This window comes from Sciurus carolinensis, chromosome 9 (assembly GCF_902686445.1).
Source record: "Sciurus carolinensis chromosome 9, mSciCar1.2, whole genome shotgun sequence".
In the NCBI taxonomy this organism is placed as follows: Eukaryota; Metazoa; Chordata; class Mammalia; order Rodentia; family Sciuridae; genus Sciurus; species Sciurus carolinensis.
In genome coordinates this window covers 131,954,529-131,981,296 of record NC_062221.1, presented here as the reverse complement: position 1 = coordinate 131,981,296, position 26,768 = coordinate 131,954,529, and the positions used below count along the sequence as shown (strand labels likewise).

At 48.0% G+C, this 26,768-nt stretch overlaps 1 protein-coding gene across 2 annotated transcripts in view; it reads right to left on the bottom strand.

The window, feature by feature from the left end:
- Nucleotides 1-396: 396 nt before the first annotated feature.
- Nucleotides 397-26,768, bottom strand: part of Clic6 (chloride intracellular channel 6) — a 41,807-nt gene continuing 15,435 nt past the window's right edge. For both annotated transcript variants that reach the window (XM_047565065.1, XM_047565063.1), the window contains 5 exons: nucleotides 10,290-10,399; nucleotides 9,648-9,773; nucleotides 8,562-8,668; nucleotides 7,833-8,014; nucleotides 397-2,420 (listed from right to left, as the gene is read on the bottom strand). In XM_047565065.1, coding sequence (XP_047421021.1) covers nucleotides 2,259-2,420; nucleotides 7,833-8,014; nucleotides 8,562-8,668; nucleotides 9,648-9,773; nucleotides 10,290-10,399 — 687 coding nt within the window. In that variant the 3' untranslated portion in view covers nucleotides 397-2,258. The remainder of the gene's footprint in view (nucleotides 2,421-7,832; nucleotides 8,015-8,561; nucleotides 8,669-9,647; nucleotides 9,774-10,289; nucleotides 10,400-26,768) is intronic.

The window sequence follows — 26,768 nt, the reverse complement described above, 5'->3', positions numbered from 1 at the left end:
GGAGAATACAAAGGCAGCTTAGGGGAGCGACTGGTGATGGGGTGGGGCTTGGACCAGGGGCGGGGCTTGGACCAGGGGCGGGGCTTGGAGGGGCAGGGGAAGACTGCCCGAACTAGTCGCCCTCCTACAATTACATGTAAGAGTGAAGCCGCCTGCAGGACCTCTATTTCAGTCATCTGGACAAAGACAGTCACTTGCATCATCTTAGACCTCCTTACGTTTCCATTCAGATGTCTTTGTGTTTCCTAGTTCAAATATGGATTATCTCTAAATGTTGATCATCTCTGGTTCAAATCTGCTGTCACAATTTTAAAAGAAGCCCATAACATGCATTTTCTTTCTTTAAATCTAAATGGAGAATGCAAAGTAAAAATAAATAAATAAAAAGAGATTGGCTCCATTTACATGTTTTTATAATTTGTGTAATTTTTAAGGCACACAGTTTATGATCACTTTAACATCTAAAAGTATTAAAAGGCACTAGTAACATCTGGTAGTCTACTCACTTGCCAAGCTGACATGTAACATTACAAAACTAGATTTAAAAATTGAACTTCTAACAGCTGTGGAACGTGGACAATGGTGATGCAGCTAGACACACCACCAGAAATTCAAAGTTGTCAAAGAAAACTGACCTCTGGGATGGAATCACAGCATCCTGTAAGTGGGGAACGCATGTCCACCATATTAAAGGCTGATATTTGATATTTGATATTTTTTTGTGAGACATTTTTCAACAAATTCCAAACTTGTTATCCTAAATGCATTTTATTATCTTTCAAACAAATCACCCATAGAGCAGGCGTATGCATGAAAGATGAGCATTTTAGCATCCACCACAGCCAACCCTACCAGAAGGGTTTTCTGTAAGATGCATGTGAATGTCCAGCACCAGACCTGCAAGGTCTGTATCTGAGCAGCCCTCCATTCTCTCCTCCATGCACGAAGTTGGGGCGCAGCGGCCACCCACACCCAAAGCTGTGATGCACGTTGGTTACATGGTGGAGAGGAAGCCACAAACCGCCCAGAAACTCTCTGAGTCAATCCTTTCCACTTCCTCCCTAACTGGACTATTTACCAAAACTGCCCAAGAGTAGTTACCATGAATTTGATCTCCCTGGGTTTCCCCTGCCTGACCTCTAAATGAAATCATAAGAGCAGAGAGGGACAGTGACTAGGCTAGACCCCACCACATCATCATCACCAAAGAAGGGCCATGGTGGAGCTTAGCCATGGGAAAGAATCAGGTGTGCTTGCTTCACATTTCAACATAGGGCAGGGAGTCTCCAAGTTGTGGCTGGAACGAGGAGTCCCCTGAAGGGAGCCTCTGCGAGAAGGGTGGGAGCAGGAGGAGGTACTGGAGAGGGAGCTGGAACTCCCAAAGGCACAGATGAGCATTTGCCCCAGAGACCCTACCTAGAATCAGAGGCAGCAGCCTCTGGAGGCCCAGACCGTGGGGTTGGTTCTTGGCTGCTGGTAACTCCACAGACTCTACAGTTTCCCGCCTCTTTAAAATCTGACCGAGAGAATCCTCTTCAGCTCTGCAGTGCTCGATCTTTTTGTGTGTCTATGACTGACCATCAAGGAATTACCAAGAGGTCCCCTCTTTAGTCTTTAAAATAAACACAATAGCATATAAAAAGGAATGGAATTGTGTGTAATGCAAATGTGTGTGTGTGCACAGAAGACAAAATTTGGAAGATATTCACCAACCATTTATCAGTAATGAAGTGGAGTAAAATTTTAGGAGATCGTTTATACTTCCTTCATTATATTCTCTGATGTTATCTTGAAGTTTTAAAGTGGGTGTGTATCATTTTTTCATTACAAAACCAGTATTTTCATTTTGAAAATACTTCATTATTAACACTTAAGAAAAAGAGACCACATATGATTATGAAAAGTATCAAAGACAGATCAAGTCTTCAAAATTTGAAAGAACTGAACCCAAATCTAATTTGCTTTGAAACTTTAACTGCAAAATGCATGCCCTAAACCTCATAGATTACGATGTCAGTGAATGCCAAAGATATAAATTAAGATAGGCTAGGCAACTGGTGCGTATTACAATAGGTACTGGCACATAAAAATTCACCGGTGAGTTGACAAATTCTGAGACCATGAATCATTTGCCATTGAGTGGATCCTGCTATAGACATTGCTTTGTAAAAGATGATTATTGAGGGAAATGCATGAAACACACTCTTTTGGAAACCTAGCTCACTCCACTGAGAAAGAAGACAGGAAGCACCCCGGTTTCACTTCATTCTTTTTGCAACATCTGAATATGCATGTTCAATCTCCTGGTCAGCTGGACACGTATTGGTGAACTCATCCCTAGCGTAAGCATTGTCCAAGTATCTCCAGATGCCAGTCATTTCAGAAGGAAATTCGAAATCTCTGTATTTCTTGGCCACAATCTGAAAATGAAGAGGAAATGATCAGTAAGGGGAAATCCACTAACGTAGGCCATCAGATCAGACCATCCACTCTTTGGATTCACGTTAACTCCTGATGTCATCCCACAGTCATCTGGGCCACCCACAGTGGCACTGTGACTTTGAATAGGGGACATCTTGGGTACAGGAAAGGCAGTGGCCTTCAGCTCCTGTGGCGGCATGACTCGGGTCTCACACGGGGTTCTCCCTGCATGCATGTCTGTCCCAAACGCCCACCTTTTTGCAAGGATATCAGTCACGTGGGAGCAGGGTCCACCCTACCCAGTATGACTTCATCTTAACTTCTTTCTTTTTTTTTTTTTAATTATTTTTTTTGTTTTTACAGACTGCATTTTGATTCATTGTACACAAATGGAAATGGGGTACATCTTTTCATTTCGATGGTTGTGCACAATGTAGATTCACAGCACTCGTGGAATCACGCATGGACATAGGGTAATGATGTTAATTTATTTCTTCTGCACAGATCCAACTGCCAAATGAGGTCTCATTCTGAGATACAGGGGGTTAGGACCTCAACATAGGATTTTGGGGTGGGGGGCAGAAACAATTCAACCTGTCACAGGGACCCAGTTCTGCTGTCATCTCTCACCCCTGAGATGTCAGATCTCTGGGACTTCCTTCTGAGCTTCTGGAGACCAGCAGCAAATCGGGACCAGAAAACTTTAGAAAGCCTCCAAAAGGGTCTCACCTCTTCTACTTGAATTCCAGCTCGTTGATGTTAAGAAATCTGTTTTCCTTTTATCTACCTTTGTTTGGTGTGCTTTTTCTCTGCTTTTTTATTTTAACACTTCTGAGAAAATTTGTGACGTAGTAATCCTCTTATTGATGGAAACTTGCTTTCTATTTTCTAAGTGTAATATTTTGTTTTCTTTCTGTTCTGTGTGCATTCATGTGTTTCTCTCTTCCTGGTAACTTAGAAGGTTTGCAGTTCATTTTAACTCTTGTCAGCTTTACACGCTGTCTGCTGACTCTCGAAGGTAACAAATGGGGGGATTTGTGTGTCTACACTTCTTCCGGTGTCTTCTCCCTTATCCTCCTTCCAGTGACCGGAACATCCAGGTTTGCTATATTCTGACTGTTCTGTCCCTATAATTACTGTTGGGTCTTAATACTAGTTTTAGATTTAAATAGATTCTTTATCATCTGTCCTCTTAGATCACACAACTCTGCTCCTAGATTCTTATTTTGATTATCATTTTATTATTTCACCATATAGCTATTATATTTTACTTTTATTTTTTTAGCAAGGAACTTCGGGACTCTGTTCTGCAATATGAAGGGAACACACCTTTGCCTGCCTGCCCCAGACAGAAACTGTTATGATTCAATAACTGGCCAGTAATGCCCCTTGTGAACCCTGTGTGGGGTTCTAAAGACAAATCAGAGCAGGGACATGCTAAGCTTTCTTCCCTTAAACACATCCATATCATTATTTACAGAATTCACTTTTTATACGGATAGCAGAAATTATACTAAAAATTTATCATTAATCTAACTTTATGATATTTTTCCCTCTTCAATTCCTTTGCTAAATATCTTCATTGTCCTGATGATTTCTGCTTCTTATTTTCTTGATGAACACTGTTAAATGGCTTAAGATTGGGGCTGGGGAGATAGCTCAGTTGGTAGAGTGCTTGCCTTGTATGCACAAGGCCCTGGGTTCAATCCCCAGCACTGCAAAAAAAATAAATAAATAAATGGCTTAAGATTGCTTATTTGACTGAAACTTGGAGTCTAGGTAGAAACTGCAATTTGCCCAGATGTAAAATTTCTATATCATACATCCCAATCTCTCCCTTAATTCATTATAGATGCTAAGCCTCTATTTTATGATCTTTCTTATTTTTAATGTTATGAAGATATTTAGGCCAATCTGAATTTCACCCCTCTTCAGGTGCTTGCTTTATCATAATTATTATTATTTTATTATTATTATTATTAATTATTACTGTTGTTGTGATGATTATTGCCTGCTATGATTTGGATATTGTTTGAGTGTCACCCAAAGGTTCGTGTGTGGGAAGCTCGGGCCTCGGTGGGGGCAATAGTGGGGGTCATGGCACCTTTAAGAGGCGGGGCCTGGTAGAAAGCCACTGGGGACACTGCCCCTAGAAGAGATTAAGGTAATTCTCATGTGACTCATTCCTTCTCTCAAGAAGGTTATTATAAAAGAACAAAGCCAGACCTTCCCTGGTCTCTGGCTTCCAGTCTCACCCTGAGACCTCTTCCTGTCACACACCCATCAGTGGGATGCCGTCTGCTGCCTTGGGGTCCTCACCAGAGCCAAGCCAATGCCCTGGAATCTCCAAAACTGAGAACTAAATAAGCTTCTTCGTACATGGCCTCGCCTTGGGTATTTCCTTATGGCAATGGAAAATGGAAAAAGTTCAGTGCCCAGAAGGTTCTCTCTAATTCTCGTGACTCAGTAGAGCATCCTGTGTGTCTTACCGTGTTGGTTCTGGGGCAATATTTCCACGAACAGGGCACGTAATTTAAAGCAGAGGCTCTGGTTGTTCTTTATTGAAATAATTATCCCCTTGAAGTTTTCTCTCTTCTTTTAATTTTTCTTTTCCCCTTCCCTGTTCTCCTGTTTCCGCTTATGTACGCCTGGGATCTGGCCGGTCACCTTTGTCCCTGTTGCTCCTCTCCACTTGGTTTTGGATGGCTTTCCAGGCCCGGCCTCTGAGTCCCTGGCTGGCTTCTGTGGTGCCTTCTTCCTGCCTCTTGATGCTTCCAACGCAACTTTCTTTGCTGCATTTATCTGTCTTCACGTTCTGCCTTCAGCTCCGCCAGCCCGATTTCCATCCCTATTATGGTGTATTTTTCAACATCCCATGTCTTGTCTTTGAGCTTTTTCTGGAAAGGTCCACATTCTCTTTCATTTCTTGAGCCTGTAGAAAATCTGGAATGTTCTTTAATGTACTGGAAAAGATCTTCCTCACATGTATACTTCTCATCTGCCTTTTCCCTTTCCTTTTTTCCTTCTCTTTATCCTTTTTCCTCTTCCTTTCATTTTATATAGGCGCAGAGGGCCCACTTGAATTCTTTCTGGTTCTTAGTCGCCTTTTAACGAGGAAGACATATTGAACTTACCGTCTGACTTAAAATAGGGTACGACTCAGGTGAGGCTCGTGGTAGAGTATTTACCTAGCACGTGGAAGGCCCTGGGTTCCATCCCCAGAACCAGGAGATTTTTTTTTTTTTTTTTGTAAAGCGCAGAGGGCAAAAGGGAAGAGACTGGGCAAGAGGGACTTGGATGTGTGTCCTCGACCCCTCAGACACTGCGCTCTGCCCTGTCCCAGAGGCATGCTACAGTGAGTCGGGGTTAGGTTAGGGTAGAGGTGCACCCTCCCCTCTAAGGAGGGATTAGGTAGGAAGCCACCATGTCTAAAAAGGAAGCCTCAGCCACTTTCAGTCTCTGTTGCCTGGCTGGGGGCTTGCTCCTTTACTCCACTCAGCAGTGACAAGAGCAGATCACTTCCCTTCTCTCCTCCTGCTCCACCTCCCCTCCAAGGTACCTTTGGCTGAGGGGCTGGGTCACAGACTAGAAAGATGCCCCCCGAATCTGGTCCCTCCTTCCACGCTTCCTTCCAGAGAGCACAACTCCAAAGTCTCCAAATGCAGGTCCCCTGCTGCCCTCAAAGCCCACTGCGTATCTCAGTCCTCAAACAGCACAGTTTCAGTTGGGCATTTCAGGACTGTGCTATTTACTCTTGAGAACTCAGAGAAACGGTTCACCTGAGGCAGTTCACCCTGGACCAGGTTGCTGAGTCTTCAGCTGGCCATCTGTCTTCAGTCCTGGTTTTACAAAAGATGAAGCTAATATTCTATTTTTTTATATTGTTTTTTCTGGGTTTCAGGAAGGGAAATAAATTATAAATCCCTTCACTCTCATCTTTTACCATAATTCCCCTAGATTGATTCTCATTTCCTTTCAGAAGTACTCCATCCTGGAAGATCATTAAGCTGTTGGGGATCTTGAGTGCTAAATGGCTTTGAAGACTTTGCTGCAAGGTCTGATCCTGGAGCCAGGAGCTGCTTTGTCTCACTCCGAAGCTCACCTCTTCTACTGAAATGTAGAAGAGTGTCTTTTAAGGAGCTCACTGAGTGCAGTTTAGGCTGACTGGGTTATTCTCCTTGCTCAACCTCCGTGTACCTCTGCAAGCACTCGCTATACGGCAAACACCAGAAAGCATTGTCTGCAAGGGACTACATGGAAACACGATGACATAAATATCTTGTTGGAACATTGCTACCAAATTCAGCAGGTTTTGAGGGTCTGAGACACTTTGGTTAGAGGTCAGAGAGCAGGGCACTGGCCAAGTGACTGAAGACACTCCCCAAGGGACCCTCCAAGGCTGGCATTTCGAGTTGACATCCCTCAAGCACAAGGGAGAGAGAAGAGAGAAAATAAATAGGGCAAGAATCGAGAGGGGAAGAAGGTGGGAAGCAGACATGCAGGAAGAGAGAGGTGGCAAGGCTAGGACGTGGAGCAACCGCCAGTGGCTGGTGGCCCCCAGGGGCAACTGCGCCACAGACCAGGCGACCCTGAAATGTAATTCCAAGTTCCAGAGAAACGTGCTGTAGAACACAGTCTTGACTTGCACTTCCTGGGTCCCACCCTTCACCCCTACTCATGCCAAGACCCTGCTCTGGACCTGGTGGGATTTTAATCACCAAGATGCCCCAGAACAAAGCATCAGCTTCTCCCTGAGGTCTCTGAGGCTACCAAGGACCCAGCAGTAATGACAATAACAACATCCATAGTGCTAGAGAGGCTGAGAGCAGTGCTGAGAGACAGCAGCACCCAGGGGTCCACAGTGGGGGCCACCTGCCCAGAAATCTCAGGCGCTGCTCCTCGTTCTGGTTTAGTCAGTCAGGCAAGGGATTGAGGGACTGAAGTGTCTAAAAAGCTCCCCAGACAATTCTCATGGCTTCTAACATTGGAGAACCACTGGTCTAGGAAGTCTTTAGACCCCAATAATGGAGGACCCCCAACCCTTTCATCATGGGAAAATGGCACCAACTACGGCAGGGGCCAAGTCAGGGAGCTGTCAACCGAGGAGACCCTGTGTCCCCAAGTTCCTTTCATGTGACTCTTCCTTAGGCTGCGAAGGTCAGGTTAAGAAAAGAGCAGTGAGGACAGAGGGACAGGGGCCAAGTTCACAGGTACCTCATGGGAACACCTGGGGCCCTTTGTTCACGTATCTGAAACTTGAGGCTTGGCCGCCTCGAACAGAAACGAGCTAGTTTTTAATTCAAGAGTCCACATTTCAGATTGTCAAAACGTCTGGCCCAAACACAAGTCAAAACAACCAAAACAAAGCCTCATTCACGTCCTGAGCACCGGTTTCAAGAGGAAAGACAGACCTTAATAATATGGAGCTTGGGTAAGAGGTTGCAGTCAGCCAGTGTGAGCTCATCCCCATCCAGGAACTTCCTCCCAGAAACGGCGACGTCCTCCACGCTGTAGGCGTTTATTTCGGCTGGCAGGGGACTGTTCAAGTAATTATCCAGCTTCTTCAGGGCCCGTAACAGGTTCTTTTCATAAACTAAAACAGAAGGGCAAGAAATTACTAAAACGGGTCATGCAAAGTGGGGCCACTTTCCTATAGCAATGAAGGAAGGTGACTGAGGCTGCCCCTTCCCTACCTGGAGAGTCAGGAGGGGCATGGGGACACAAGGACGTGGGTGAGGAGTGAGCATCTGAATGAGGACTCACTCCCCGCTGGAGAAACGCCCTGCTGTCCACACAACTTGCTCCTTCTGGAACACCATCAATTTAACCAAAAAATATTTATGGAAAGCTCACAATGAGGTAGGCCTTGGCAGAAGCATCATTTAAAACCACTCCCATGGTGCACCAGGAAACACCCCTAATAATATCATCTCCTGGGTTCCCAGCCCCTAGAAGAAGCCATCAGTCTCTCGAAACCCATGTATGGAGCTAAAGCCAGAGGAATTTCTTCCTCATTTCCAGACTCCCAGCTCTACACCTCAGTGAAAGGAGTCAGAATACCCAGGATCTTCCGCCCAGCCATACTAGAAGCGGCATGGAGGTCCAAGTGGAAACAGAACGGGAAGATGGGAGGTACTCACTCTCGTTTGCATCCTTCTTGGTGTTTTTAATAAATGCTGAGAATTTGGCAAACACATCATTTCCTGCTGAGTTGGATTCAGGGTGTTGGGGCCCCAGTTTAGGGTACCTTGAAAAGTTAAAAATTGGAGAATCACAGATAAGCAGTGTTGGAGTTAGGACCATACAGCAGGGGGAAATGTCTTTCTTTGGGGGGATATAAAAATGGAAACCTTTCCTTGAGTGTTTTCCTGATCTTTTCATCTTCAAGGCGGGGAAGAAACATGAGCTAGAAGAATCACACTGGACTGAGAGTTTTTGCCCTGACAGCAACCAGTCCTGGGACACAGGGCATGGGGGGACCTTGTTGGCCTTGACTTCCTGCACAGTGACAGTGATAGACTGGGAGGTTCCTTCCAGGTCCTGGCTCCATGGTGCTTCATCCTAACTCACCCCCTGTCTGCCAGCAGCAGATCCAAGGAATGGCTAACTGCTTATTTTGGATCTAAATGTCCTCCAAAGGCCCATGTGTTAAAGACTTGCTCTGTGGCCTGTGACACTATTGGGAGGTGTTGGAACTTTTTGGAGATGGGGCTTGGTGGAAGGAAGCCAAGTTACTGGGGACATGCCCTTGAAGGGGATATTGGGACCCTGGCTCTTCCTCTTCCTCTCACTTTGCTTCCTGGCCACCAAGAGATGAAGAGGCCTCCTCTGCCACATGCTTTTGCCATGATGCTCTGTGCTGACCACAAGCCAAAGCAGCTTTGCCTAGCATGGATTCAAGCCTCTGAAACTATGAGCCAGAATAAACCTTTTTCCTTATGATGTTGATTATCCCAAGCCTCTTGTCATAGTGATGGGAAGCTGACTAACTTCACACTATGGACACGCCCTCCCCACCTCCAGCTAAGTGGCAAGCTGCGGGCACAGAGCAGTGACATCCAGGCTACCTCAACTCTGGCCCTGTGCTTCCCGTGGCCCATCAGGGCATGAATAAAGAAGGAAGTGCCGTGTCCACGAAAACCAAACACACAGCTGAGAGCCATAGAATGGTCTGTAAGGGGGTCAAGTGCCAAGCAAGCTGTGGACAGTGGTTTTAGGAGGCCTACCTTGGGGGAGCTAGTTTCTCCTCTAAGAACTCCTCGATCTTATTCACATCCGTCTTGACTTCACCATCAAAAGTCATAAAAGGCGGGTTTGTTCCGGGAGCCAGGTTCTGCAGGTCTGCAGGTTTCCTGGGGAGAGGAGAACGTCAGCCTTTGGGCGTAGCCCTGAGTCATTTCCAGGTTAGCAGTGTCTCCCCCAACTTAACAGACACAGTCCTTGAGAACCGCCATTAGACTGTGGGTTTACAAACGGGCTTTCCGAGGATGAAAGAGAAGACGTGTTAATAAATGATGGGTTGGATTTGCCCCTTTTGGGCCCCCGTTTTGGATGAAGAGGTGAAAGGGTTAACTCTTCCACTGTCCTCAGCCGGGAGCAGTGGTCAGCCAGGCATCTGAAAGACACAGAGCCGACCGGCAAGTGGCACAGCAGGTGCCTTAGGGTCACCAACTCCTACTCCTTCCTGACGGCAGCCCAGCTGCTCCGGGAGCTGGCTGCTTGGCCCACATCCAGGCTGTACTTCCGGCTCCTGCCAAGGAGGGACACACCTGTGATCCGGCCCGTGGGTCCTGGGGGCATGAGTACCTGTGGGGGGCAGGTAGAGGGAACAGGTGCCAGGATCTCAGCAACGCAGAGGCGTATCTTACCTTTTCAGATCCACCGTCGTCACATTAAATATGACACCCTTCAGCCAGAGGATCATGAAGAGGCGCTGAGAAAACGGGCAATTTCCGATGCTCTCGCCATCGTGCCCAGCCTACAGAGGGAAGGAGATCCTGGTCGGAGCCAGTCTCTCCGCGACAAGGGCAGAGACCACGATGCGTACACACGGTCATTATGAATTTTTGTCAGTGGTCATAATACTATGAGGAGCCTTGTGAGGCCATTTAAACTCAGGGCCTACAAGTGGGAGGCGGTGTGGAGGAGGGAAGGACAGAGACGTGCCCTCCTTCCCCTCACAGCTTCCTGCCTCGCTGGGCCTCAGAGGGAAGGGGCAGCAAGTGGACCCCCTTCATGAGCAAAGGCCAAAAAGAAAGACATCCTCTTTCCCTCCACGCTTGATCCTCCCCAAGAGAGGCGCGCGCTCCTCCTCCCAGGACCATCTTGCTTTAAGAGAGAGCCAGCACGGAGCCACCCTCTCTGCCAGTTTCTACCATGCTTGTCCCTGGGCCAGTCTGGGATTACGTGAGCTCCAACATCCCTGGACACTACAAAACTTGCTTCTCCCCTCTCTGACTCATGGGGGAGGTGGACTCAGGGGGCACTTGTGCCTGGAAGAGAGTATTACACAGGTGGCACTGAGGCAGAGGGATGCAAACCACCCCTTCCTAGTGACCCATGGCAGGTGACATCCACTCACACCCCAATGTAGACACAGAAAGCCACTGAATGCACGTCTCCTTCCCTCGGGCTCCTGCAGGAGACAAAGGCAGGTGTTGGGGAAGACGGCTGTAGGGCTTTGCAGTTCCTACTGGAAGAAGTGAGAGTACCAGAGGTAACCAAGGACGTTCTGGACGCTTCTTCCCTTTCCATCTCCTCCAACTAGCAAATCTCTGGCAAGGTTAGGGCGCTAATAGCATGCTGCTAAAAAGGCAAGGAGGGAGGAGGTGGCTTGGACGTGCCCCTCATTTCTGCTGTGGGTTGGACACATCTGTACTCCAAAGGTTCGTGTGTTTGAAGCCTGGTCCCCAGCGTGGCAGTGTTGGGAGGCAATGTGGAACCTTTAAGAGGCAGGCCTCGTGGAAGGTGACTAATTCACTGGGACATAGCCTCAGAAGGGATTAATGCTGGTCTATCAGAGTGAGTTCTCATGACAGCAAGTCAGTGTAAAGACAGCAAGACCAGGCCCTCCCTGCTTCCTGGTTTCTTGTCTCACCACGTGATCTCTTCTGCACAAGCACCTGCATGTGATGCCATCTGCTACAAGGTTCTCATCAGAGCCAAGCAGATGCTGGTGCCATGCTCATGGGACTACAGAACTGTGAGCTAAATAAGTCTCTTTTCTTTATACAGTACCCAGCCTCAGTCATTTTGTTGTAGCAACAGAAAACAGACTAATACTTCTTGCCCACACCCAGCCAGCCTTTAATAACAAAAGCCCTGTCACATTCAATACATGAAGTCCATTGCTGCCACACACAGTAAAGAGAAAGTGGAGAAGAACACACCGTTACAGGTACAAAATAACAGAAAGACAGGAGACAGTAAGCGAGCTGCTTGTTCGCAAAGTGAAGGAAAGAAAAGAGATGCCTCGAGAAAATTAGACAACTTAATCCCCTAGAGCTGATTCTCTGACTTGGTGTTCCCAAGTCACCCAGAGAGGTTATTAATAACTAATCAATGGACAGAAGACCATTCACGGAAGTTCCTACAGAGAGGATAAATAATAGACAACCCAATTTTTAAGAGACTTGATAAGCCTCTTCACAAGACAGGGAACTCGAGTGGCCAATAAGTACTTGAAAGGTTCTTGACGTCATTAGGCCCTGGGACAAAGCCAACAGGAGGTGCCACCACGCACCTGCCAGGTGGCTAGAATTGAAAGGTCTGATAACACCCGCAAGAATGCAGAGCTACTGTAATTCCCCTTTTGCTGCAAGAAGGCAACTGGTGTTAGGAGTGCTACTGGAGTGAACTGGCAGCTCTCGACCAAAGTTAAGCCTACGGGTACCCTATGACGCAGTAAGTCCACTCCAGAAAGAAATGAGTGCTTATGGGCACCAAAGGGCACTTACACGGATACTCCAAGCAGCTCCAGTAGAAAAGACACCACCTGGACACGACCCATATGCCATCACAGCAAAATGAGCAGCCAGCTGTGGCATATTCAGACAAGAGGACACTGCAGCACAGTGCAAATGAGCTGTCCCAGCACACAACAGTGTGGACGCCTCATACCCACACGAGGTCGACGGGTGGACCCCAGAGTCCTGTAACTCAGGGTTGAAGTGCAGGGAAAGTCTTGTGAAGCTGACATCAGAACCACAGCTGCCTAGGAAGCCGCTGCCCCAAGGAGGGCCGAGGGCGCCCTCGGGTGGTGGAGGCATGCTCCACCTGATCCAGGTGACAGCTACCAGGTGTAGTCAATGACAAGTCTTAAGTTTTGAGCACTTAACAAATCTGTTTTGCCTCAATTCAAAAACATATAATGTTTTTTAAAAAAATAAGGGAGTGGGATTCAGGGGATCTTGCATGGGACCGGGGATCTGAATTTTTAAGAGGCCAAGGTGATGTAACGCTGGTGGCCAAGTCCACACCAGAAGCCTGGCCTTTGCCCGGGGTAATGCCGATGCACAAGGTTACTGTCAAGGTGTGAGGCGGAACCATGTGACCCCCAGTTGACAAGAAGACGTGCAAAGCTTTCTCGTCAGTGAATACAGCTGCATAAACACAGAGATGACAGCCAGACTCCACACACACAAAGAGGCGCCGAGAGCCCCGGATCACGGAATTGAGAGTCATGGCTACTGTGTCTGGGCTCCACACCTCTTCTACCTGCTCACTCGCACTTCCTGGATCCAGCGTTTATCTGCCTGCTGGCCCATTACGAGGGTCTGAGAAAGTTCCAGAGTCTGAGAAGTTGTCAGGTGCCTGAGGGACAGTATCCATCCAAGTTCTCATGACGACTCCCTCCAGATCTGAACCTTCACCTGCATCACCCACCTAAGGCCATTCCTGCATCGGGACCCTGACATCCTGTGGCCCTCTTGAAAGTTTCCCCCATCTCTTCACTGCCTGTGGCAGAGCAAGGGGAAGCAGAGAACGAGCTAGATAAAACTCGCAGCATCTTGCTGCCTGGGCACCCTCTTCAGCTAGCCCAGCGACCTGCTTAGCTCCCACAGCTTTGAACAGTCAAGCCGAGCAGAGGAGGGAGGAGGACACACAGGGACACAGAGCCACGTAGTTTGGCCAGTCCTTACTTGCTCTGCAGCTCTGAAACCTCTTATTTTTATAAGAGCTACACTAAGCACAGTAAAGTCTAAAATGGGTCCCGCAGAGGGACGATTGTGTTCCCTCCAAGATAACCTCGTCTCCCTAACCTTCGGAATCCTGTTAGAGCTCATCCTGAGTGCATCAAAGTCCCTGCTGAGCTCCGTGCCACCTGTCCCGAGGTGGAGCGTCCTCCCTGAGCTCACCTTGACATAGAGCTCTGGGTCTACACGCCCGGCAGCTGAGCAGCAGCAGCTGGAGAATCATCAGATGCCCAGGTCTCTGCCCTGCTCCATCTCAGGTCTCCCAAACTCAGGTCAGTGCCGTCCCTTGCAACGGGCCTCGCTGCTTCCTGAAGCCAGGCTCCTGCTTCTTTAGAAGGACTAACAGGGTTGGGAGCAATTGATTTCTTAAAAGAAATAAAAGCTGTCTCTGCCACCCAACTTGAAGAACTTAACGGGCTGCTTCTGTGCGGTACAACTGCGACCACGCATCTGGCCAGAGGGCGGGACAGTGTTTCTCAGGGCCGCAGAGCCCACGGCTCAGCAGTTAACCATGTTCATTTTGTCCCCAGTGGCCTTAATACTGAAGTGTTCCAGCCCAGCGTGACTAGTGAACTAAAGGCTGTGGGGCATTTTAGGAGGCTGAGCTAGCTGCTGCGACTGCCAATAAAACAGGATTTACATATCCAGTGTTGCCTCATCTTAAATTGCTCTAAAAAAATTTTTTTTTCTGTCTCAGTCTGTTGTAAATGAGGGGGTTACGGGAACGTGGTGGGAGTATAGGACGCCTTGCTGCCTAATTTTATTACTTTAATGTGCTCCAGTGCTGGGATGTGCCAGCAGGAATGAAGGCAAAGATAGGCCATCTCCACAGCCCATTATTGAGCAATAATGGCAGCGGAGCGCCCAGGTCATGTTCAGTAACCAGACGAGATGATGGGATAAACAGACGCATAGGAGCAGAGAGTAACTGACACTGCTGTCATCATCGGGACGCGCCATCCTGTAAAGTTTCATTTTCCAATGCTGATAATTCCCCCCCAGCTAATTGCACTCTGGACTAAAATTTCTCAGCAGGGTTCTCAGCCCGCAGGGGAAGTTTCTGTGTGGATACGTTTCTGATAAAATCAAATGAGGCAGTTTGAGAGATCAGAGTGTCTTTGGATTCCAGCAAAGACCTAGGCACTTGGACGACCCAGGACTGCATGTTTGCCATTCGGTCGACTCTTTTGAGCATCTGCAATGGCAAACCTGCAGAGAAGAACTCGGATGCTTCTGGCACGTTCTGAGAAACTCTGTTTGCAACCGATTCCTGCAGTGACTTTGAGAAGGTTGGGAACTCTGCTGGGTTCCACCCTGCACCCACCACCCCCACAGGAGTCCCCAGAGATGAGTGAGAAGGGTCCTAATGGCAGTGCGAAGACCAATAGCCGGTGCCCATCACGGGCCCTCTTAAAATCAGAGCCTCGCCCACTTACTGCCACGCCGATCCCACTCAAATTTGTAGGAAAGATGTATTTTTAATTTCCTGTAAGCATCTTTTCCTTCAGGCAAATGATCTCCCTGATGAGTTCTCAGTATCGGGAACCACCCACACCACCACCTTCCACTAAAATGACCCCTTGCCCACTGCGGCCTTTGAAGGACCAAATGGACCCTGGCATCCAAGTGCAGAACTGACGGGGCGGTGATCCCTCAAGAGAACATCAGCACCCCACAGCACCCCACCCACTCATTTCCCCTAGAGGAGGTCACACCTGACACCTTGATCCCCCACCTTCTTGGTTCTACCTTCTTTCTAGAAATTTCTACGTGGGCCTAAATGGTAATCACATGCTGTAAAGCAAGCACTGTTCTCTACTCTTCTCAAATATAATGAAAAACAATTGAAGGTGGGGGCAGAGGGGAGATAAAGAGAGAGGCAGTCTGGTCAGATTCTCATTGTTCTTTTTCTGATAACAGATTTCAACCAGGGAGGTAGGACCTGTATCCAGGTGCAGGAAAGTCTCCGTCAAATGGGGAAAGGCTTGGGTATTTGACGGTCAGCGACTTGATTTGGTGCCATCAAGGGAGAGGAGAAAATCAGTAAGGAATGATGGGTTGCTGTTTCCCACACACTGGAGTGACTTCGGGCTGAACAAGGACAGTAGCAACCAGAAGAAGCAAGAGTCAGGGGATGGTTTGATGTGGCCATGGGGTCAAATGGACCAGCCAGGACTCTCCTCTGCTGGCTTAGTCAGTTTTCTGCTGCTATAACAGAATACCATAGACTGGATGATTTATAATGCAAAGGAATTTATTTCTCACAGATCTGGGGTCCAGAAAGTCCAATGTTGAGGTGCCGGCCTCTGGTGAGGGCCTTCCTGCTGCATCATAACATGGTGAAGGGCATCACGTGGCCAGAGAGAGCAAGCACAAGAGCCACCAACCCTCTCCTACCTCAGCGTCCATCCCTTCACGAGATGGAGCCCTCATGACCCAATTAAACTGCAACATGACTTCAAACCACAGCAGCAGCTCACCCTAGAGACGGCCAAACGAGGACCACCCAAGAGAAGACAGACCAAATCAGGTGGAGATGGGGGGGTGACTTCCTCCCTTCCCCCGAGTTCTACCTATCAACTCCCAGAATTGATCCCTGTGTCCTTTGCTAAAAGCACCCTGGCGGGGCTGGAGATGAAGCTTAGTGGTGCAGCGCCTGCCTAGCACGCGTGAGGTCCTAGGTTCAATCCCCAGTCTCACTCACTTTGGAAAGTGACAGTCAAACATACACTTCACAGCTAAGCACCCGGGGCGCGACCCTCCAGACAGACAGACAGACAGCTCTCCCCAGGTTCCCCTGCATCCTCTGGGCTTGTCCGCAGAGACCCGGGGCCCCTTCCCTTGGCACACACAATCTTACGGCAGGTTACACCTGACTCCAGAGTTTGCCGAAGCCCCTCGTGGAACACACGAGCTATAAACTCAACCCTGGGGGAGCTGGGGAGGTCGGCAGCCTGCACGTTGTCCAAGGCAACGTGGAGAGTCCCTGTGCAGCGAGCCTCCAGCATGTCCCCGCATCTGGGCCCCGTGGAGTGGGTCCGGTCAGGGAGACTGCCCATTCCTGCGAGAGGGCCTCACAGGACAGTTGGGGACAGTCCCACTGGGTCTTTTCTTGCCTCCATGTAGAAGCAAGGGGGAGGACTAGGATCTCTCACTGACCCTGGCCACGGTGGGGGTCTGGGGTCAGGGACCATCTTCACTCATCTGGGCTGCTCCCACAGGCGCTGGCTGTTCCTAGCACAAAGGAAACACCCAAAAGAACAATAAGAACAACAACAACAAAAAAACACGGGTCAGCGTGCATGTACTCCAAGGGGCCTGGAGCCTGGTGCACCCCAAAAGTACCTTGCAGCACCCCTGCCCTTTCTTTTCTAGATCATTATCCATGAACATTTCCCCTTTCTGAAACTCACAAAATCTCACTGCTAAGAGATGACCCGTGGAGAGTCACATCTAAGGGATGGAAGAGACTAGAAGGCAGGAGAGAGAAGGCAAGAGGCCGGAGCCAGTGGCAGCCAGTCCTTCCCACCCTCCTGGCCAAGGCTGAGGCCTTAAGATGCAATCTTTCAATATGACTGAGACTTCTTAATTTTCAGTCGTTTTGTACATTTGTAAAAATTACCATGTTCTCCATGTGTCTAAGTTAACGTTTCCAATTTCAGCAACATCAGGTTTTTCCAAGGCCAAGGGCAACGGGTGCATTGAGACCAGGGACAGCCAGTGGACTTGGGCCTCGCCTCTGACTAATGATGTGGCCTCAGGCAATTCATTTGTTCTCCCTGAGCTTCCGTCTCTCCACTTTAAAAAGCAGGGCTCGAATCCCTGGTACACTTGAAAGCCCCGGGCACCCGATGAAGAGAGCTGTTACTGTCATTATCGTCATCAGCATTAGTCTCATTACTCTTCCAAATCTGAGCACAGCCCAGATCAGACAATTATAGAATTCAGGGCACTTTTGAACAAGCCTCAATTAGTGAGATTTTCATGCCAATCTACGGAATCCTTAAATGATCGCTGATTGCCCCCCCCCCTCTCAAAAAGTAACACATCCCATACCTATTCCAAGTAGAAATTAAGAGCTGAAGTCTTTTTCTTAATTGCAAAGCAAACAGATCTTTAGCCAGAAAGCAAAAAGGCAAGACCCTGGCCTGACATTCATGTTTGGGCACCACACAAAACTCCTGGTGAAGGGTCCAGAGGAAAGAACACCTAGAGAGCTGCACACACCTTGACCTTGACCTTGGGAGGGCTCAAGGCAAGAAATGGCCCCAAAACCTCTGCCTGTAAAAAGAAAAGGCTGGTCTCCTTTCTGACATTTTGGAGTTGGAGCTAAGGGAACCTGAGCAGGGAGCAACTGCTTCTTGTCCACTATGCCCTGGGAAAGGAGTGGATTCTATGAAATGGGAGGAGAAGGGGCCACTTCCCACTTGGGACTGGAGTTCAACACAAGGGCTTGGTAGAGCCATGTGAAATAGGGTTAGCATGACAAAATGGAGGAGAAGAAAAAACGAGCCCACCTTTCTTGGCCAAATGAGAACTTTTTGAAGGAATGTCCTTGAAAACTCAGCAATTTCTAGGGTGATTTTTTAAAAAATTGATAATAACTCATTACTATCAGCTCTGATTTCAATATGGTTCTGATACATGTATGGATGTCATCAGATTTAATCCTCTCAAAATCTTATAAGATATATCCTGTTATTCTTCCCATTTTACAGAGGAGTAAACTGAGAAGCTAAACTCAGAGAAGCTAAGCTGGCTGCCCATACAGGCGAACAAGATGGGGTGATTCGGCTCGCTCTCCCGTTCTCCCAAACTGGATGGATCCAGTGCCCTCACTTCCTCCCAGGTGCTCAGGAGGGAAACCAGCCTCTTCCCTCTTTACCTGATCAATGGCTCACCTGGAACTGCTTTTCTGCTTCCAAAACCACTCCTGCCCAGGCTCAGAGCCTCACGCCCAGACTCCTGCACCAAACCTTGTGGGTCTCCCTCCATGGCATTTCTAGCCCCTCTCATCTTTCCTGTGCCCAGGCCAATCCTGAGAAGTCACCAGGTTCTCTAGGTCATTCTGCTGGAGTGTTACCCGGGTGCAAACTGGAGTCCACTGCTCCAGGCAGTGGGACCATGAGAAGGCACCTACTTCCAGTGCCTCCTTCTTCATTTAGAAAGAAAAACGAACGGCTCCCACCCTGGGGTGAGAATTAGATGAGATGCTACACTTGAAGCACAGAACGAAGCCTGACACATGGGGATGCTCAGTCTGCCGGGCCCCTGCGTCCCCACCCTCCGCCCTCCCTCCCTCCTCTTCTTTCTCCCTTCCCCTCTCACCCCGCTTCCCATGTCTGCCAGTCAAGCCAGCTACTCTCTTCACTGTTGTCCTCTCTGGGGCGACAGTCCTTAATGACCACACGCCGCCTTCCTAAAATGCTCCCTGTCCATCTGCTGTCACAGTAAATAAGCTCCTGGCCTCCACGTCCCTTTCCATGACTCTGGTCAGTACCTCCCACTTTCTCTGAATTCCACTTACAGCACCATCCGCTCTGCCTGGCTTAGCACCAAGGGTTCCCTAACGTTCCCTCCTGGTGACTTTCTCAGGGTAGCACGGGGTCAGGCTCTGTGGGGAAAGGCTGGTGTCTCCTCGCAGCGCCGATTGGCATTCACTTCCTTCAGAGGGCACTCCACAAAGACTCAGTGAGGCCACTCTCCCTCCGAGGGGCATGGTGGGCCAGCGCACCCCCAGCCTCCCCTCCCCACCTCCAGCCTGCCTGCCGGGGGCTCCTCTCCCACCTACACCAAAAGACAGCTGCTGGCCAACCAACCTATCCTGATTTGCCCAAGACTGTCCTGATTTTAAAACTGAAAGTCCCTTGTCTCTGCTGTCCTGGGCAAGTTGGGGTAGCTGGTCACCCTATTGTCTGCTCAGATGAAACCCTTATTTTTAGTGGGAGACATTATTAAGTCCTGCTGGGTCACCTAGAAACCAGAACATAGCATAGATAAACAGATCACGTTGGACAATTGATTCCTTGAATATCACTGAGCAGGTAACACCCAAGATAAGGAACTCTCAGCTCCCTAGCCAGGAGGACAAACAGATACTAAGATGGGCAGGTAGGAGATGGAAGCCCCAAGTCTGTGCAGAGCCAGCTAATACAGGGCAGTCTGTCCCCACCCATTGCCGGCCACCTGCAGGAAGTCTGCTAGCAGCTCAGTTCAGAAGGCAAGCAGGGAAAATCAGTGGTGAGTTCATATTGGGGGGTGACAGACACTGCCAAAAACTAGGACCTCCTCGGGTTCAAACTCCTGAACTGCTCTCAACAAAGGCCACTGTTTCTCTTTGATCCTCCACACAACCCCTTAGATTAAAAAGAAAGATCTGAACCTCTGTCCAAGTGGAGAAGGAAGACCTTCCGGGCATCTCCTACTCTGCTGGCAGCTGGAGCTGGTGGGGGGTGGTGTCCTGGTGCCCGGGATGGGTGCCTCCTCCCAGGAAAATTGGGCTGGAAAGGTAAGTATCAATGCTGGCACCTCACCTTGGCATGGTAACCACCTCTCACTCAAAGAGGAAGATCCACAATTAGATGCATCTTCTCAAAAAATGACACCTGAGGCTTTAAGAAGACCACAGGATCTTCTCTGTCTTTTGAAAATGTGGTTATGAACAACAAAAATGACTCTGTTGCAAATCTATATATGATGTTACAAATATATGATGGTGGTGGTGGCGGCGGCTAAGGTAGGCAGCGTGAACTCTGCCACACGCTCTTCCAAGCGCTTTCCAACTAACTCCAACAACCACCCTGTCAGATGCAGGGACTGTTCTTATCACCGTTTCCAGGTGGAAAAATTGAGGCCTAGAGAGGTAGAAAACCTTGCCCAAGGCCAACGGCACAACGTGAACCCAGGCAGTCAGCTAGAAGTAACCCTTTTTACCCACCCCGGGCAAAAGGACGGGCCCCCCTCGCTCCCCAGCAGGCTCTTCCCCAGAGAAATGGGAGTCGGCTGGTTTGCTTTGCCCACCTCTGTTCAGTAAGGACTCGGGTGGCTCGCAGGAATCATACGATAATAAGAGAACAGGCATCAGAAGCAAATGAAGAGCACTAAGGATACTGGTTAGGACAGAAAATGGAGCTGGGTTGAAGCTATCAAAAATGAAGGTCTTGTGTGCTGGGGCAGCAGAATGAAGAATTTGACAGCCATAGTGGACAACTTTGGTGGCTGTGTGTGACATCTTCCGTTCCCTCTCTAGAAAACTTGCAAGAAGTCAGCATGGCGATGACATCGACTTTGCATCTCCCACTCCCACATCAGGAGTGCAATTCCAACAACCACAGACCCTCTTCCCACAACCCAGGCTCTTCAGACCAGACCAGGCTGGCCTCTGCCAGAGCTGGGAACTTGAGCCCAGGGTTCCATCTCTTCTTCCAAATAGGGCAGGCAGGACCAAGGACTTCTAAGAAGACCCGACCAATCCACCCTAATCCATGAATCGTGCTTCTAGTCACTGCCCAAAAGAGTTTGAGTCTGGAATTTTTCTAAGGCAGGTAAGACCAGGGCCTGCATTGACCCCAAGAGGGTTAGGCCAAGCAAGACCACTTCTTAAGATGGATGTTTCAGCCTTGTTCTTGCCATTTCAGCATGAGATAGTATTGGTTAGGGGCAATGAGGCATCCCAGAAGCAGCCAGGAAAACAGCCGCCAACTGACTTTCCAAACAGGTCTACCTTTGATCACAACCCTCTCTGGCCATGGCCTTGGGTAACAATGAGAGAACAAGTTCTAAGACAATTTACCAGTGCCATAGACAGAAAAATGGCCCCTCAAAGAGGTCCACATCCAAATATGTAGCAGCACCTGTGATTATGTTACCTGGCATGGCAAAAAGTGACACATGGTATCAAAGTTATGGACTTGGAGATGGGGAGACTGTCCTGCTGATCAAGCATGCCCAATCAAATCACGAATCTAAACTCTTCTCAGCTGTAGTCAATGACAGATTTGACCAGAGAGAATGATCAGGGACATGAAAAGTCACTGGCTTAGAAGACAGAGGGAGGATCCCTAAACTGCAGAAGGCAGGTGACCTCTGGCAGCCAGAAAAAGCAAGGACATGGACTCTGCCCTGGAGTCAGTCCTGCTAATGCCCTAATTTGAGTTGAGTGAGAAGTCTGTCAGGCTTCTGACTAACAGAACTGTAAGATAGTGAATCTAAGTTGTTTTAAGCCTCCAAGTTTGTGGTAATTTGTTATAGCAGCAAAAGAAAACTCATACAGCTAAGATTTCCATATGTCCTTTCCCCAAGACAGCTTGTCAGGTCAACTAATTGATCATGCAGAGGGATAAACAATGAAGCATGATATACTCAGCCTGCCTCTAGAAATTTCCTGCATGGAGTCTCTCCACTCATTTGCCAGGGATTAGCATGGTGACCACAGGCACCAAGGAGCCCTGTGTTGAACTCACTAACAACCAAGCCAAGATGAAGCTCCTCTGTGTGAACTTGTTAACTCCAGTAACTGTGTGACCTGAATTTCTGGGAGGCCTGCTGGTTCCTGCCTCTCACCTTTGGGGCCACAGCCTCTAGAGGACAAACCACACATGGAGCTTTCTAGTTGGATTCAGTCAACTTTTCCCCAATTTTTTACTTGGCAAGATTGGTGTCAGAATTCACCTGCCCAAAAATTTAACAGGGAAGAGATGCAAATCTTCACCTCAAGAGATAAGGGGTCTACCTGGGATCATTCCTTTCTTTAATCTTGGTTCCTAACTGTGGTTTCCAGAACCTGCACACAATTGGCAAGCCTGGGAAAGAACTTGAAGAGGCTGTTGGCGCCCCCTGGTGGTCTTGAGATGCACTTTCAGATTTTTCCCAGCCACTCAACCACTGCCATTCCTAATTAGGTTCTGATGGAAAATGTCACTATTTTTTATCCCCCGCAGGGGCTTAACCATCCAGATTTACCCAGGTTTCGGGGATTTCCTGATACATATGATTTTCATTTTTAAAACCAGCAAAGTCTGAAGAAACGAGGATGAGTTGGCTTCTCTATCCCCACAGCCCTCTTGGGCCCCTTGGAAAACCTACTTGAGGGTGACATCTTTCTGTCCTGTGTACTGTGGACATCCTGTCCCAAACACAACTGGGGCTACACATGTTAATTTGAGTTCTGCAGCCAGATTGTGCATACTTTGTTTATGCCAGGAAAATAACAATTTAAGATTTGTACATCATTTCTCTACTCTCTCTGAAGAACTAGGGGCGGGGACCAGGAGAAAGCACAGTGTGTAAGGGAACAGGGTCAACCCAAATGCTGGCAGAACAGACCCTAAAACACAAGTCATAATCCACCGCAAAAGTGTTCAAATTCAACTTTCTCAATTTGTTCAGAATTCTCTAGCCATTTTTGCAAAGCTTCAGAAACAAGTAGCTTCCTGGGAGGGCGATACCTGCTTTCCCTTCACTCTTCTCTCCAACATTTGTAAGTGGTAAGGAGGCCAAAGGCCTGGGGCCATCTATTTGCAAAGGGAAAACGTCCAGGGCCTCAAACACTCCGTTTCGTTTCAATGACCAGTACATGAAAATTCTCCGCAGCTGGCAACCGGGCTTCTATAGTACTTTTTGTTCTGACTGAAACTAGTCAGTTAAGAAATATCTTAAGGGTTCCTAACAGAAGTAAGAGATAGAACTTGAGGCTAACGTGGATTTTGGAATGCTTTCCTTTTTATACTAAAGAAGGCAAAAATCAGAAGCTTTGTGGGTAACTTTTCAGGCAGGAGGAAAGATGACCTGTGTGGGATGATTTATGAGTTCAGGGAACATTCACCTGTCTTAAGATGTCTCCAAAGCCTTCTACGAAAGCTTCAAACTCAGAGAACTGTCTAGAAAAAAAGCCAGTATGTCAGGTGGTGGCCTTCCCCAGGGGCCCCTGGCCACTAACCTTCCTATAAGCTGACATTCTCTGTCCATTTCCTCACACACAAAAGGAAGGAGTCCATTTTCCAGAACTTTCTACAACTTGTCACAGGTGATGCCTTCCCGCAGGTGTCTGATGAAGTGGCAAGGCCTGAGGACACGCTTGTCCCCACTTGGAAAGGATGTGCTAGCAGAGGTTTGAAGTGGTTTCGAGAAGCGGTGTTAATTACTACCGCTGGTCACTGGAGCTCTGAAGAATACTCACAATCTAAAATTAAAGCACTCGGAATACTGAAAAATAGCAACCAAGGAGATGAAGTCGATTTGGTTTCCAAACTGAAGTTCTTAATTGATCTCCTGGATTATTATTTTTGCTTCACGTTATAGGGAAAGATAGAACAAGAGCCACCCCCAATCAATTAGGTAATTCATTTCTCCTGCAGTTGTCTTGCTTAATGGAAGAACTTCCACAAGAGTAGCAAATAAATGACGAACTCCCAGCACAGACAAAAACGCCTGTGGAGCAGGCCAGGGCCGTCTACAGTGAAGTGGGATTTCTACATCCAAATGCAAATTTGGCAAACTCCGCCCTGTCTCTTCGTGTTTAAGAAACCCATGCCACACGGATCTGCTAACTTCTCCGATGCTGCCTTTTCTCCTGGCCAGGGAGATTTGAGGCTAAGCCTGCTTAGCCAAACCAAAACCTCAGGTTTCACAAGCTTTGGACTCAAACCACCCTGTCATTTTGCATTGGTGAGAGGAGACAAAAGAATCAACCAGGAGTACATAAAATCATTTTATGTATAAAACAGGAAAAGTTGGCTTTTGGTTTCAAAAGCAGGAAAGTTGGAACCAGGATTTAAAAAAAAAAAAAAATCTGGCATTTAGGAAAATCACAAAAGTTTACTGGAACTGTGTTCAGAGGAGCAACTGCTCCAGGTCTAATGATTAGACTTCATTTTGTTTCCTTGTCATTGCTAGATCCCTACAAGTTCAAGGGTTCCTGGGTCAGAGATGATTAATTTGCTAAATCTGAGCATGCTATGACAATAAGCAGAGAGAATACCACCCTGTAGAGTTAGCAACCTAAATGGAGAGTTTTTAGGATACTTCAGACATCACAGAATTATCTGGAAGCTTTACCTTCCCCATTTCCCACTCTGGCCTGCACTGACCCATGCAGAAGGAAGGTGCCTGGCCCCAGGCCCAAAGGGATCAGCTACTCTCCAAACAAGGACAAAGACCAACTGGTTGGCCAAGACCAACACCCGGCCTCGTTAAAAGGAAGTCTTCATGCCACGTGCTTTCTTTGGCAAATACCATGACTCTCACCCCACCCTCACCCCTGGGAAAAAAGGAGAGCATTTCCCTAGCCACAACCCAGTCTGAGATCAGTGTCACAGAACTGTCCCCCTGGTGGAGGAACAAAGGCTCCTGTTTTCAAAGGGGCAGGTGTGCTAAGTGACCAGAAACCAAGGACCCTAATTTGTGGCAAATGCACAGTGGCCACAGTAGTCCAGGGTCAAGGCAATGAGTCACTTCAACCATGCATGCAGAAGACACATCCATACCATGGAAGAAGACCGGGTTCTATATTGGCTCACTGATTATCCCAAGTCCAATCTAGGCAAGCCCAGTTAAATAAGGAACGGCCATACCTGTTTTGTATTAAGAGGCAAAGCAAAGTAAGGCTTGAGAAACTGGAATTCAAAGACGAAGCCTCCAAATCTTACTGTCTGTGTAAACAAACCTGCAAATATTTCAGTCATGTGCTAGTAGATAAGTAAATAGGAAAATACTCTATTCAAAAGAAAACGGATGCGGTGATAATCCAGCTGTGATTGGAGGTGATGTCACTGGCCTCCAGAGCCTGATCATACCCAGGTGGTGACGTGCCCTCACCGATGGGGAGCCATGAGCTAGACCAGGGAAGGAACCGCCTCATTCTGCCCTCACCTTCATCCCCACAGACCTGACATTTATTTGAGAACATACAAGGTTGTAGCCCATCCTGCTGAAACCTCCAAATTAGAGAGCCATCAACTGGAAATACACTAAGAAAATCCAGAGCCATCTTTTATAATGGGATGAAGAAGGAGAAACTTGGAAGAATGGTAAGGCCGCGGAACTAGTCTCACTGCATAACTGGACAGCTGGTCAGGATGGCTCACGAAAGAGAAAGAACCTGTTCAGACCACAGGAGGTGGGCCAGGAGCATCCTTTCACCCCGTACCAAGAGTGAATCCAAAATGAGAAAGCTCTCAAGGGAACATCAGAGCCCACGGAGTCAGGGGTTTGTCTGAAAGCATTGGCCAAACCTAAGAATTTTCAAAGGAAAAACCTTCATGGCCACAGTCCCCAGAGAGGGTCCCATCTGCTACCTGGCAAAGGCCGGAGGGTGTGTTCTCAGAAAAAAAGGAGCACTTCATGGGGAGTGGGAGAGGGGCAAGAATGGAGCAAGGAGGGACTGTACAGAGGGAAAAGGGGTGGGAGGGTGGGGGGGAGGAAAAGCAACAGAATGAATCAAACACCATTACCCTATGTAAATATATGATTACAAAATGGTATGCCTCCACTTCATGTACAAACAGAGAAACAAGATGGACCCCATTTGTTTACAATAAAAATAAATAAATAAATAAATAAATATAAATAAAAATAAAAAAGGGAGCACTTCAAATCCCAAATGGCACCAAACGAGGCATTTGTTAGAGCACTTTCTACATAAGAAAGTGAATTAGAAATAAAAATCTTCAGTAAACAATAGCACAGCAAGGTTCTATTGGAATAAAAGTGAAAGACTTACTTCCATGCATCTGTGAGAGATGGCGACAACCTGTCACTGAAATAAAGGCATCCATAAAGATTAAACTAAGGGAGCTCAAACACCTGGAATCCCAGAGGCTGAGGCAGGAGGACCAAAGGTTCAAAGCCAGCCTCAGTAACTCAGTGAGACCCTGTCTCAAAATAAGGGCTGGGGATGTGGCTCAGCAGCTTAGCGTCCCTGGGTACCAGGAGAGTGGGGCGCAGAGAAGGGGAAAGAGTTTTGGGGGTGGAATTTAAAGGGCAGGGAAGGGCAAGTGGATCCTAGGTATTTCTGACTCTACAGGGGGCAACATGCCTCAGCCTGTCCAGCCCAGATGTGGGCATCCCGCAGACTTAAAATAAAAATTCTCATGTTGAACTGTCCTCCGCAGGTCCTCCTTGGGGAAGGATGTTAGTAACAGGTGGCCTACATTC